At 42.0% G+C, this 14,743-nt stretch overlaps 1 protein-coding gene across 4 annotated transcripts in view; it reads left to right on the top strand.

The window, feature by feature from the left end:
* LOC135107423 (uncharacterized) overlaps positions 1-12,880 on the top strand; it is a 167,957-nt gene extending 155,077 nt beyond the window's left edge. For 3 of the 4 annotated variants that reach the window (XM_064017270.1, XM_064017272.1, XM_064017273.1), the window contains 9 exons: positions 2,774-2,916; positions 4,649-4,834; positions 5,642-5,980; positions 6,436-6,545; positions 7,159-7,252; positions 8,765-8,924; positions 9,391-9,450; positions 10,274-10,555; positions 11,190-12,880. In XM_064017270.1, coding sequence (XP_063873340.1) covers positions 2,774-2,916; positions 4,649-4,834; positions 5,642-5,980; positions 6,436-6,545; positions 7,159-7,252; positions 8,765-8,924; positions 9,391-9,450; positions 10,274-10,555; positions 11,190-12,050 — 2,235 coding nt within the window. In that variant the 3' untranslated portion in view covers positions 12,051-12,880. The remainder of the gene's footprint in view (positions 1-2,773; positions 2,917-4,648; positions 4,835-5,641; positions 5,981-6,435; positions 6,546-7,158; positions 7,253-8,764; positions 8,925-9,390; positions 9,451-10,273; positions 10,556-11,189) is intronic. The other variant, XM_064017271.1, reaches the window with a different exon arrangement.
* The last annotated feature ends 1,863 nt before the right edge of the window (positions 12,881-14,743 follow it).

The raw sequence follows: 14,743 nt of genomic DNA, 5'->3' as shown, positions 1-14,743 counted from the left end.
CCTCACTTCCATTTCTAATATCTTCCTCCCCCTCCTCTTTCTACATTCTACACATTTCAGTCTGGAAAATACCTGCAAATACCTGGAAAATCCTGGAAGTTGAGGGAAATGTTGACGAAGAGGCAAGGGGAGAGAGGAGGGAAGGTCTCGGTCTGGGTCCTGATGTTTTTATGGTGGGCACTCCGAATGGGGCTTCAACCTTCAATTCATTTAAGTCTTATTTGAGGCATTTTGGGAATTATTTATCTATTTTCGTGGTTAATTCTGGCTTTTCTTCACGTCTGAGTCTTGAGATACTCGGAAGTTTAGCTAAATATTAATGCACAGACAGGGAGGGAGGCAGGGAAACTGTGCGTCTCGGCCCTTATATTTACGTACCGCAATTCATTTTGAAAATCGCGAGAAGAAAGAAGACACCCAGACTGGAATGCACTACATTTTCTGACATGTCATATACTTTAACTAACACTGTGAATGTAAAAAAAAATCCGGTTGGCTAATACTAAAGAAAAATAGAAAAAACTATCTGTACTTTTTATGAACGGCACCACAAAAACATCATAATATCAAGAAAGAAAACACAGCCAGACTAGATTTTATTACATATTCTGAAGACAAAAAAATGTTTACTTTGCAGATAAATAAAGAAAATGCGAGTTCCTCGTTGTATAAAGAAAATATTTTTTTCAAATCCAACAACGGACTTGTTTTAAATTTGAAAATACGAATGGCTAGACTAGATTTTATTTGATATTATTACTTGGTATATGTTTCTTATATTTTTAAGTCTTAAATTAAATACCAAAACAGTCATAGACGTGCTAATAAGAAAAAAGTTAAAATAAATAGTGACGAATTTGTTATTTTTTTCGTGAAACAAAAACAAAGCTAGACGAGGTTTTATTATAGATTATAACTTCTCATGTTTTCCAAATAATAAATCAAATATCAAAACAATGCCAACTCCATTAATGAAAAAAAAATTGTGATATGGCGCCGAAGTTTTTTTTTTTTTCCTCCTCTCCTCCGTACCTCCTCCTCATCCTCCCCTCCCCTCTTATACTCCTCTTCTCTCTTCCAACTTCTCCTCCTCCTCGTTTTACACACCCGATTCTAGAAAACACCAGAAGACATCTGGAAAACCCTAGAAATTACGCTAAATATATATTGACGGAGACGGGAAATTGTTACCTTGGCAGCAGCGGGACGGGGCAGGACTTGGTGGGGCTCGGGGAGCCGGTACGGGTCGCCAAGGTTGTGTTGTGGTGTCGTGGTGTTTGTGTGGAGTGGTGGTGATAACAGTGCACTCCCACCCGCTTCACTGCCCTGTGTGTATGTATGTGTGTGTTTGTGTGTGGGGCGCCGATCAGAGACGAGTCGCAATGCTGTATAATTGGTGTTTATCCCTTTGACTGCCACTTGGTACACCTTTCCTTAATTACCATTCACTCTGAAACATCTTTACTTGTTCTACAATCACATCCAATCTTTAAACTGGGTGGAAACTGCAAAATCTATTATTTGCATCCATAACGTTCTTGGAGATGCTTATAAAAAAGATTTCATACATTGCAAATGGTGGTGATTATTGTTTCATACCAAAGTGAAAAAGTTAAAGCAGTAGCTGTATTGTTCAGGAGAACTATAGAAACTGCAAAATCTATTATTTGCATCCATAACGTTCTTGGAGATGCTTATAAAAAAGATTTCATACATTGCAAATGGTGGTGATTATTGTTTCATATCAAAGTGAAAAAAGTTAAAGCAGTAGCTGTATTGTTCAGGAGAACTATATGACCCTGTCTTAACACGGTTAAGACAGATACTTCCATTGGGGAGACGGTAGGTAGATGTGTGGGTGGATATATGTGTGAGTGGGTGGTTGGGTAAATTGTTGTGTGGATGTATTGACGGATGCGTGGGTGGATGGGTGAGAGAATGGGTAGTTGGATGGGTGGGTGGGTGAACTGGTGTGTGGATGGATATTTGAACTGGTGGATAGATAGGTGAGTCGGTAGAACGTGGAAGGTGTGGGTGATAAGGTGGTTGGATGAGGTCTGGGTAGTGGGTTTGGTGTAGGTGAATGAATGGGTAAGTGGTTGGATGGGTGAGTATGAACGAGTAGGTTGGTGGAGGGTCAGTGGACAATGGATGGATGGATGGATTAATGGGTAGTTGTGGTTGTGGATGGGTAGGTCAATGTGCAGTGAATGGTAGGGTTGATGGGTTAGTAGGTGGATGGTTTGATGGGTGTGGGTAATATGATGGATGGGTGAGTGTGGGTGGATAGGTTAGTGTGTAGGACCCCGAGTGGATGGATGGGCGAGCGGGGCTGTAGGTCGTGTGCGGCGGGTGGATGTGGTTGAGTGAGTGGCTGGATGGGTGGGCTAATGGAGGTGGATAGGTGGATAAGTGTGAGTCTGTGAATAGATGGATGGATTTACGGTTGTGGGTCGATGGATGAGTGGATGGATATACTTCATCGTTTTAGTGGATGGGTGGATGTGGTTAAGTAAGTAGTGGATGGGTTGGCAAACGTTATATCGGTGTGTGTGGATCCACATGCTGCCTTCACAAAGCCTGTAGTCCAGATGTCTGAGTCTAGAGACATTTTGAGGACCAGGTGGTTTGGGTACCAAGTGTCTCAAGCACCAAACATCCTGACGCACTCAGGCCGATCCGTCTTGAGGATCATCTGACCTGAGGCCTGTACTGTAAGACCTAAATACCTTCCGCGACGGTGTCAAGTGACTAAATCTTCTCTCTCCGGCAGATGGCGAGCATCGAGGTGTCCCTTGGGTGGAAGAGGAGGCGGGAGGCACTGCTGGAGACGCTACCTAGAGCCGCCAGGGACTTGGTGCGGGAACTGGACGCCCTCCATCAGGCTCTGAGAGATAAGGACACCGTCATACAATCGTGAGTTTCCCTGTGTATGTGTGTGTGTGTATGTGTAAATAAGAGATGATTATTGTTGTGTGATATCACCAGTTGGATGGTTTGTATGTTTTGTTGCAATATTCTCGATATCAGTTTGGATTTTAAAGCATTGGGGTTGTGCAAGTGCCCGGTGGAACCTATACTTTTACTCTGATATTGATATTCGCATGCACTGGTGTCGTGGAATGTTCGTAGGTTTCAGGACTTGTGTTTCTAACAGGCTGGAAACAGAATTGAAGCACGGAAGTGCCGGCAGCATGTTTATAGTCAGGGTTACCATCATGACCGGTGGTGTGAAGAGGGCATTGCATATCCTTTTGGTCAAGCTTAGGTCGAGGACGTGCTAACTGGACGAATTCTTGCTTGTGACTTACTTCGTTTTGTCAGCTTGTTTAACTCTTAATACTTTTCACTTTGTCTCTAAGTGACAGTCTCTGTTGCCAGATCATGATTTGCTAGTGGCATGCATGTATTATTAACTGATTTTACTATTAACTGATCATTTCGATGCGCAAATAGTTGTTATGACGAGGAAGTATTGACTAATGGAAAGCTGATATCAAGATAGAAATGTGAAACGACTTTACATGAGACACTTTGATGAAGATAATGTAAGTATGATATCTGGAGATGTACCAACTGGGGCACTACTGTATCCAGGAATGTGTGAAGATGTAGCACCTCTTTAGAGATGAAGTAAAGAGAAGAGCTCCGCTCGGGCAGAACAGGGCAGTGCCCTTGTTGTTCAGCTCATCCTGGTAGGAAACCAGAGCTCAGAATGAAAAACCTGAAAATATATTTATTTCACTTTCACTACACCAGATTTATCGATCGTTGCTTACTGTTCTTTTTTTTTTTTTTTTTTTTTTTGGTGTGTGTTTAGGTTGCAGTGACATATTAGTGGTGATTGTAAGGTATACATTATTGTGCTTAGTGGTTGTGATGACATTTAGTGCTAATGGTTACGTGATATTACGAGTTTAGTGATTGCGGTTTTCCCCTCTGCCGCTGTAATCAATTCCACGGTTACTGCATCACCCATAACCCGCGCGGTAGTTGTGGCGGAGCGGCGGCTGGGAGTCCCTGGTGTCGGTTTGCTGTAATTCTGTTTACGGACCGTGTGATTAAAGTTTTACGTATTTATTTACTGCACTACAACAGTCGCCGCCAGTCATTGACGCAATGGCCTATGAAACAACTGTCAGCACTCGCAACGTCACTCAGAATAGCTCATAAAAAAATGTTCTGGTGTCAAAGTTAGTCAATCCCTTAAAGGTAAGTTAATGTTTAGCCATCAGTGTCATTAATGGGCATCCTGGTGTATTATTACAAGTGGCTTCGAACAACTGAACTGTACTTGCTTCCGTCATCAGCCTTGTCCACTTAGTACTGTGTGAAAATTATTGATCTTCTCATAGTAATCCTATCAATAATGTCTCCTTCGCCTCTCTCTCTCTCTCTCTCTCTCTCTCTCTCTCTCTCTCTCTCTCTCTCTCTCTCTCTCTCTCTCTCTCTCTCTCTCTCTCTCTCTCTCTCTCTCTCTCTCATGGTTCGTCTCCCTCCCATCTCGACGTTTATTTAATTTCTCATCAGCCAAAACATTTCTTTCAATTTGTCAATACCTCGTCCTTCGAAAGTCCAGCTAAAATACAACTTATTTTCATTTTCTTCTGAATTTCTCGTCACTGGCAACCCTTCCCTCTCTTTGCAGCCTCAAGACGCAGATCACCAACCTCGGCGGGACGGTGGGCGGCGGAGGGGAGGGTGGCGGTGCGCTGACGGAGACGGAAAGGAGGAGTGTGCAGGACAGGCTGGCCAAGGTGCAAAGCGAGCTGGACTCCAAGCGCGTCACCGTCAAGAACCTCAAACTCTCCCTGGAGAAGATCGACATTACTGAGTGAGTGGCCGAAGGAAAAATTATTTACACAGTATTTTACTTGATATCTTTGTAAATTCTTCTCTTCTGGCTCATTGTTTGTGTGTGTGTGTGTGTGTGTGTGTAATGGGGGTTTTGTCATGTGGTTAGCGCTGCCTGTCCGTGTGTTAGCGGGATGGGATGCGCAATTTCGTCGAGCACAACTGCCAAAAATGCTCCCAAACCAGTGAAATGATGGGAAATGTGAGAAAGAAAACATGTTTGTTGTGAAAGACGCGATTTATGACCTGCACTTCCTGGTGTCACTTTACTAATGGCAAAACTACTAGGTATTGCTGCTGCGGCGACTGCTGCTGGTGCTACATCTACTATTACTACTATGACTACTACTATTACTATGATTACTACTACTACTACTGATAAAAATAATAATAAAAAGAAGAAAAATTATACAGATGCGACAAAGTTTCCCTTATGATAAATACGTTTAATACAGCAGTAAAAGATTATATTATTGCAAAGATATTGCATTTATCCCCAATATTTGTAGTGCGGACTGCAGCTTAATATCATTAACATTTTTTTTTTTTTTTTTTTTTTACCACATACGCATCATTCAATTGATGGAACTGATGAGCCACAATAAGATGACAAGCTCAGTATTGCATCAAGACACGATATTACCCTGCGTTCACTTAACGACGTTATTCACCTGCTTGTGTTTTGGGAATACTATAAACTAATCATTCTCCCTCGCAGGTGGTACTGGTGGCGTCACTACTCCCGCCAGTCATCCACCCTCACACTTCTGCTCTGTTTCTCCCACAGCAACATCGACGTAAGGATTCGCGCCGCTGAGTTGGAGTACGAGTTGGAGAGGGAAGAGCTCAACATTCTGAACCTGAAGGAGGAAGCAAACGTCCTCAACACCCGCCTTCAGGAAAACACTCCCTCCCCTGCTGCCAATGGCACCCCTGGAAAAAATTCTTCCCTCCACTCCCTGCTGACGTCTGCGGGAGGGGCGGCGGCGCTGGGAGGAGCCTCCCTGCTCAGCCTCAGTGTGCCGCACACCCCCGGCAACCCACCCTTCCACGTAACGCCGCGCCCCCCACTGGGCTGTGTCATCGACTGGGCCACGGACGACACGCGGCTCAAGAAGGGCGACAGGTGGGTCACTAGCGCACTGCAGCACAGTACATGAAGCCCAGTGATAGATATGTAACGATTGTACTTTTATAAACCTGAGTCATTCTTCTGGAATATTAATGGAAAATGAACAGTTGAATAGAACAAGGTTGTGTTTGCATAGAAATATGTATGTACGTAACTTACTCCCTCATTCCCCTGTTAGTACCTTCTCTCAGTCTCTCCTTTCTGTATATCTCTTACCTTTGTGTATTACATACCTTCCCATTCTAGGCCTTTCATTTCTCCCACGACCCTACCTCACCTCCCCTAATCAACCCTGACATTCACTTGCCCGCCCAGACCACACTACCCTCCCTCACGCGACCTTAAACGCGTCACTGCCCGCGCTCTCCCTCCATATGCCTCTCCCTTCCCCACCTTTCATTGTATAATGTTATTTTGAAGCATCCCCTTTCTGTTCCTTGCCGCGGCAGATTGGTTGAGGTGAACGGCGAAAGCGTGGTGGGGTGCGGGCTGGAGCAGGTCACGCGGGTCATGGCCGGCGCCACGCTACTCAATCTTGTCGTGGCGCGGCCCATCACAGGTAAGCGACGGAAAGCACCCGTCATGCCGCCTCTGGTGCCCGTGCAACTGCTTCTTCCTCGTGTGTGTGTGTGTGTGTGTGTGTGTGTGTGTGTGTGTGTGTGTGTGTGTGTGTGTGTGTGTGTGTGTGTGTTCACGATTTTTCAGGAAGTTTAAAACAAGATTACTGTTGTCTTAGGAATTGCTTTCACATTACCATTGTTTTATTACCATCTGTCACATATGGTACAGTGTTGAAACTATTTGATAAGGATTAAAACGTATACATTTGTAAAATCCTATACATTACTACTAACTTTTCTCATTTCACAGTATATGCAAATAGATATTCTTTCAAATTCAAAATGGTTCTTAATTCATCAGCAATGCCTTTAGAGCTACTAGAGAATTATAAAAAGCTTTTTAATACATTACATGTGTGTGTGTGTGTGTGTGTGTGTGTGTGTGTGTGTGTGTGTGTGTCAGTGTCATAATGTACAGTCCCTCTTGGTTTACTACTATCAATCAATATTCAGAGTGTCTTGCAGAGTCAGTACAGTGTGCATTGCTTTTCTAGTGAAGTTGTGGTTTGGCATGTTTTTATTCTGATTTTGGTGCTTTCTCGTACCCTCCAGGAACTGCTGGCCGCAAGTCAGAAGACAGAGGAAAGGAAGTGAAGGAGCTTTCAGCTAAATTAGACAAGACAATTAAGGAGAAAGACTCATACAAGTAAGTTGTGAAGCCTCTTTGCCCTCTGCTGGAAAGCAATTGAATGGCAGAGGAACCAGGCTAGTTATCCAGGTAGCAGTGCAATGGTTATGAGCAAGGTGAAGTTATGTTCATGTGAGTGGATCTTACACATACACACAGCCAGCCCAGTGAATCCCGACCATTATGCTGTCCACAAACTTGGATCTCTGGAACTGTGTGGCTGATTGTAATGAATTTCACACCATGTGGTAGTACAACTGTTTCACACGATGTAGATTCCATCGCTTCTGTAGAGAGGAATTGAATAACTTGAAAAAAAATGGAAAGGTCTCTCATAATACTCTGTCAATGAGTTTACTTATTCAGTCAATTCTCTTGAAACTGTGTCATGTACCTTTCATATGCAGATAACTGACTGTGTCAAATCTTAGTTTGCACCTTGTAGGAACTCATGAACTAATGAAGTGATCAGTTAGGAAATTTGTTTAGTAATATGGACCAACAATCATATGAAATGTGAAATTTAGATTTCTTCTACTTAACTGTCAACTTCAAAACAAGACCATAAGAGTTGAGGTTGTACTTGTCTGGCAAGATGCTGACATTTCCTCTTGGTGGGTGTGTTGCACTGAAGGAATAGCAATGTTCGTTCATTGTCTATCGGACCATTTTTCTGCTACAATGTAATATGCAGTATGTTTCTGTGTATTCTGTCTTCAAAGGAGCTAGACCTAGTAGAAAATTACTTGAGTTTGCTTAAGGGAAACTAAAACACTAATGGGAAAGAAGCCATGTATTGACTGGAAGACCAAAGGTCCAAAAATTGTCTCAAAATTACCTCAGGACATGACAATTATTATGGTTGCAACATCTAAGGCACTGTCCTTCTGGTCTGGTCAGAGGTTCCCCAGCAAAAACCTCCCGTGGCTAAAGATTCACTCTGCCTTTTATCAAATTCAAGTGTTTCAGTGTATTGCCCAAGGGGTCATTACACAAATAATTACATTGATCTGTTTGATTGTTATTTTGGTAAGTAGCTCTTAAGGTTTCATCATGAACCTCTCTTTAGTAACATTCATTGTTCTCTTCATACGCTTTCTTTACATTAACCTACATTTTGTCTTCACTTTTGATTTAACTTTACTGTTGTAAGTATATATTATTCATCTTTCACATCACTGTTACCTCTTGCTCCTTACCTTTCTTTTCTTGTTCAGCTGTCTATGTTTGTCCTTTACCCTCCTGTCATGGCATAACCCACATGCTTTTTCATTAATTTCTGATAATCTCCAAGTTTCTCCTCTTTGTTTTCCTTCCTACTAACCTGACCTACTAAATATATACATACAGTACACAGACCATGTCCCCATCCAGCTCCTTTAGTTCTCTACTTCATTTTATTTATTCTATTATTACCTTTACATTACCCATTTCCCTTTGGTGTTTTATATTTTTTCTGTACCATTTCCCTCATGAAGTGTATTTTATTTCCCTTCCTTTTAGTCTTCATGGAAATTTTTCTCTCTCCAGGAGCGACAATACTCGGCTCAGTCACCGCATCAGCTACTTGGAGGAGCAGGTACTAGAGCTGCAGAATGCCCTCTCCCGCACCCGTGAGTCAGGGAGAACCCCACCAGAGGGCGAGGCCATTGTTACCACATCCCACCAGCCTGGCGCCACAGTCATCCAGGTAAAACTTCACTCTTCTCACTTATATTCTCTTGACATTTATTCTGTTGGTACTTGCCACAAAATGCTTAATTAGGGTCTAGAGCTTTTGAGGTACCTAATATGAAGTTCTAGGGAAAGAAGCAACTTGAAAGGATAGATGAACTTTGCAAAGAAGGAAAGAGAAAGGACATTCAGCTTCAAAGTACTGTATGAAAGGGAATCTCTGACAATAGTTCTGCCTCCAGTATGCTATAGTCCACAAGGATCTGTAAAGTACTTTAAGGCAAAAAGAAAAGTGGGGAAATTTAAATATCTTTGGACAGTGTTATGCAAACAAGGAGAGATATGATAAGAAATAAGGGAGAGCAATGTTATGAATGATAGGGCTCTCTCCCTCTCTCACCCTCCACCGCACATAAACCCACATTCTTTACAAACCATAGCATCTTGCATATAAACTGATACCACCCTCTCTCTTACCATAGCGCTCAGGCTCACTATATGTCCCCCACAGCATGTTCATGGGCTACAGACGCTCACTTCAGGTTTGTAATTACTGCCTCTCATAGACCTATCCTTGGTGTCTTGCTATTGTTGTACTTACTCATGATGTAAGTGAAGTGCCCAGTCCTTAACTGAAGAATCATTGTCTCAACAGCAGAATGCTTAAAACTCAAATCAGGCCTTCACAGTTTCCACTACACTGTGCCATCATCCCAGCCATGCCTTACAGTGTATGCTACCTCATCATACCAGCATTTTATCCTAAGCATAATTATTCTCCCATAAAGGAACCCTATTTGGCATAAAAATTTACTTAATTCAGTGTTGCATGGACCTTCTGATCACTCAATGTTGACTTGAAGGTCTTAGATCTTACTGAATTTGATGCAGTGTCTGTGGCAAGCTTTTTTCATGGTTTGTCATTGCTGTCTGTTTGAGGTCTTTCTGCTGTTGATGGAAAATACTTAATTTTCATTACACTGAGGCACACACAGTAACATTAAAGCAAGAATGTACTCAGTAGACACTAGTGTGTAGTGCCACGGGACAATGTGGCTGGGCAGTACCTGTATACTAAAATTTATGTAGAGTACAAACACTAGTCAGAAAACCATGCATCTATACCTGTACTAGACATCATAGAGGGGAAATGTACCTGTTCTTGAGAGACAGATTTGTTACTCACTGGTCTTCCTACTCAAGACATGGGGAGGGAAGGGCTTGAGTGCTGTTGTGCCTGTCATAAGGTTAATTGATGTACACCACTGTATTGACACTATGTACATAAACTGACATTTACTTAGAGCTACAAAGATTTTTTTTACCCTGCACTCCCACCAATCTGACATCATGTTTCCTTGACAGGTGTTCCAGAAGGGGGAGCAGCGCCTGGCTGTAGCAAGCCCTGAGCTGGGCAATGGAGAGATGGAGCATGCACAACAATACCCCACTCTACCCCGTATTAGGTCCCCAGACTCTTCCCTCTCTTCTCCTACCTCATGTTCCTCTTCTTCCTCCTCTTCTGCTTCCTGTGATCCCCACCACAGCCACCAGCACTCCACCAAAGGACAGGGAGGGCCACCAAAGCAACCAAATACTGAACACCACACGAGAGTTCTCTCACCAAGACCTGAATCAAAAAATGAGGTTTGTAGTAGTAATCTGTTAATATACAAGGTTCTGGAAACATGACTCAAGCACAATGAATTACTCAACCTCCCTCCTACAGTACATCTGATCCTATGAACTGCTGATAGACTTTGCATAGAGGCCCCTCAAGGCCACATCATTATATACACCTACAACTGCTTTTCATTCATCCCTACCACTCATAATCAATTGTTCTTACTCGCCACACATTCATTCCTCTCTTCATTCAATAAATTTATTCTCTCTATGTCCAAACTATTTTGACACTCCCCACACTGATTAATTACCTAATATTTTCACGCACACTGCCACTACTTCTCCTTTAGGATGAAACATTATAGTGACAAAAAATAGATATTTAATAATGCTCAGTTACCAAATAGTGTAAAATTGAGCACAGATTTTGCCATACAGACCACATGCTGATTTGAGTGATGACTGAAAAGTACACATCCAAGTAAACAAATGATTATAATAAATAGTCTAGTTGTGCACAGTGTTAATATACATTTCAAGACCAAAAAAGCACAGTGAAATTGTTTTGACTGAATTTTCTAGTGTATCAGAAGTTAAGGCAGTAATCATTTGTGGCTGTACTTTGTTGCACTCAATAAGTTTTCACTTTCCACAGGACTCCCGGCCACCTTCCCGCACCAAACCCATTCCACCCAAGAAGCCAGAGCGCCTCAGTCTGCAGCGCACCACCAGCCTGCAGAACGTGGAGGAGGGACCCGCAAACCCCTCCCTACCTTCACGTTCTACCTGCACCACATCTACCTCACGGCATCACCATCCCCTCCAGGCATGGCCTTCTCTTGACACCGACATTCACTGTCAAGAACGTGACCTATCTTCTCAGGTCTTGTGTGACAGAGGTCGTGAGAGGCCAGATTACCACAGCCATGAAAGTATCTATGAGAAGCAACAAGAATTGCCACCTCCTGACTACACTAGTTCCTGGGGCCATGACCACCACCTCTGTCCCAGCGGTGGTGGTGGTAGTGGTGGTGGTGATGGCAGTGTAATGATGGTGGTGAGTGCAAGCCCCATTGTTACTGGTGAATCCCTTAGTCGGCGGCCAACTCCTCAAGGTGCTTCAGCCACCACAGTCACCACCACAACCACAACTCTCAATGAAAGGCCCCGTCTCCACCACCACCACTATAACCGCCAACAACCCAGTACCCGCCGGCCCCTCTCCCCAGATGCCTCCTACCACCTGGACTCACACATTCCTGGGAGTCATGAGGACGCCAGGGAAATCTACAGTCACACCACCACTACTACCCACTACAGTGCTGCTGCTAACCATTCCCACCACCACAGGAGCAGTCACCTTCATCACCATGACCATAATTCTCACCAAAGGGTATCTACACTGAGCCACCACAGTCACTTCACCCTGCATAGTCCCCCTACACCTGTGGCTTCCCGTAACTCCACCACCCTCACCATGGCTGCAAGCCCTCGTCCTCATGAACAGTGGTGCTGAGAGGGAAAGGGGGCATCTGCATATACCTGTAAAAAATAAAAACCCCTTCAATAGTTTTCACATGTACCTGAAACCCACAGCTTATGCAATCAAGGCAAAAAAGTGACCACATGTGTTTACAGAAAAAATAATTGCTCATAACACTGGCCAGTAAGAAAAAATCCCTTGGTTACAAAATCCACTAACACAATAATGAAGACCAACACAAAATATAGACAGTGACTATACTTAATTTTCATAAGAGGTGTTCTTTTTCAGCTTAGATCACCACTCCCAACAACAGGACACTAAGATGTTGGCCAATTCAATTTCAGATGTTTTGACATATTCCTTTCCTAAAAAAATGAGTTCTAGGAAGATGGTAAGAGTGAATCAGTTCTGTTTTTACAGATTACTATGTTTTGAGTTGGTGGAAGGGTTTGCAAGTTTCCATTACACACAGCTTAAGAGACTGTGTGTGGTACTACACTACTAGTTGCTATTATTAGGGACATGAAAGCTCACCCAGTGATCTCATTCAGGCTAAATATCTGTTTAGTGCAGTTATGAGACTACTGCAGTGCTTGTATTGTAAGAGTTATTTGTTAGCATGTATATAGTTTTGTACAGTTTAGCTCCCTTTACTCTCTAAAACAATCCATCCTGTAATACAGAGAAGGAGTGCATCAAGCTGCTGTATGGTAAGTAAAAAAAAAATAATAAAACTGATATGTATATATTTATTGAAAAGTTATGTAAATAGCATTCAGTAATACTTTGAAATTTAATTTCTAGGAAACCTGTGCAAATGAACGAGGCAGAAGATCAATAAAACTCCTTAATAAAATCAACCTGCAAATTTTTATTTCCATAACCAGTGACACATCTATCCCCGACCCTCCTGCTGTCCTCCTCCCTCACTGGGATGAGCCAGTCTTCAGCGCCTGATGCAGCCTGACCCTCTCCATCACGGGCATTACAGGCGTCGGGCTCAGCTCCAGGGGAATGAGGCCAGTGAGAACTTTGACACCTTTATAATTTTAAAGAGATAAAGAGAACAATTCAAACAGCTGATACAATCGGTATAATACACAAATTACAGAAGGCTGCTTTGTCACAACATCTGCATCTTAGATTTTTAAATTCATAAAGACCTGTTTTCCTTTTTCCCTGGACCAGATTTTAAGGAAAATTTAGCTTTTGAGGAAGGCCTTCCATAACCTCTTTATACAGGACTTTCCCTCACCTATTCACACACAAAACACAATTTTTTTTTTACTTTTACAAAACCAAAGCTATTCTTCCCCTCCTCTCACTTCTACTCTCACCGAAAATCACAGAAAAACGAACAAGAAGACATGAATTTCAGTCTTTACATGGGTCTCTCTCTCTCTCTCTTTCTCTCTCTCTCTCTCTCTCTCTCTCTCTCTCTCTCTCTCTCTCTCTCTCTCTCTCTCTCTCTCTCTCTCTCTCTCTCTCCATTCCTTCTCTTTTCTCCTCTTCCTCCTCCTTCTCTTTTCTCCTCTTCCTCCTCCTCCTCTTCCTCCTCCTCCTCCTCCTCCTACTACTACTACTACTACTACTACTACTACTACCACCACTACTATTATTGCTGCTGCTGCTGCTGCTGCCACTACTACTACTACTACTACTACTACTACTACTACTATCTTCACACCTGAAAATACCTGGAAAACACAGGAAATTAAACTAAATATTGCCTTCTAAACATTTCCTTGTTTTTTGCCTCCTCTTCCTTCACTCCTCCTCTCTTCTTTCTTTTACGTATGCCGGAAATGGAAATTGGTTAATACACAAAACGAGATACAGACGGGCATACCATCCCTTGTCATTTGTCACGTGGAGCGGGTCGCCCCCTCTCCTCTTTTAGTGCGCTAATACTAGGAACCAACAACAAGATTACGACTACACACACACACTGGTACTCATATGATGTGGAGTGCTTTTTATAAACTTTCATTAGAATTATAAAATATTCACCATCAATCAAAAAATCTATAGGAAGAGAGCAGTTACTACTGGTCACCCTAATGGTGTCAGCCTGGCAATAGATGACAGAACCATGTGCAAAATTTAGTCTATGGTTTTCAAATACTACCATGTATTTTTATTTATTTATTTATTTTTAAGTGTTATTAATATTATTTTTTCATCTACGAAGTTAGTTGCACTTTTATTTGATATTTCACTTTTAATATTAATCTTTTCAAATCTGAAACGATGTGCATCCATGGTGTACGCAAATAATGAACTGCAATTATTATTATTATTATTATTATTGTTATTATTATTATTATTATTATTATCATTATTATTATTATTATTATTATTATTATTATTATTATTATTATTATTATTATTATTATTATCAGTCATATATACACGCTTTAGCATTAAACACAATACACAGAGATACAAAAAATAATAAATATTATCATACTAAAATAAAAAAATAAATAAATACTTGGATTAAGAATAGCTGAAAAGATACAAAACCGAAAAGGAAGAGAGAGAGAGAGAAAAAAAAAAAAAAGAGCTATGGGCGATGGAAATAGTAACACACAGGAAATATTATTCGAGGTGAGGGTCGTGACCGCGAGAAAAATGTTGAAGGTTGGGAAAGAAAGGAGGAAATGTCTAGGTGGTGGAGAGAGGCAGGCAGGCGTACTGGGCTGGAAAGAGAGAGAGAGAGA

The sequence above is a fragment of the Scylla paramamosain genome, chromosome 15 (assembly GCF_035594125.1).
Source record: "Scylla paramamosain isolate STU-SP2022 chromosome 15, ASM3559412v1, whole genome shotgun sequence".
NCBI lineage: Eukaryota > Metazoa > Arthropoda > Malacostraca > Decapoda > Portunidae > Scylla > Scylla paramamosain.
The sequence above is the reverse complement of the archived record's forward strand: the minus strand, read 5'-3'. Positions and strand labels throughout refer to the sequence as shown.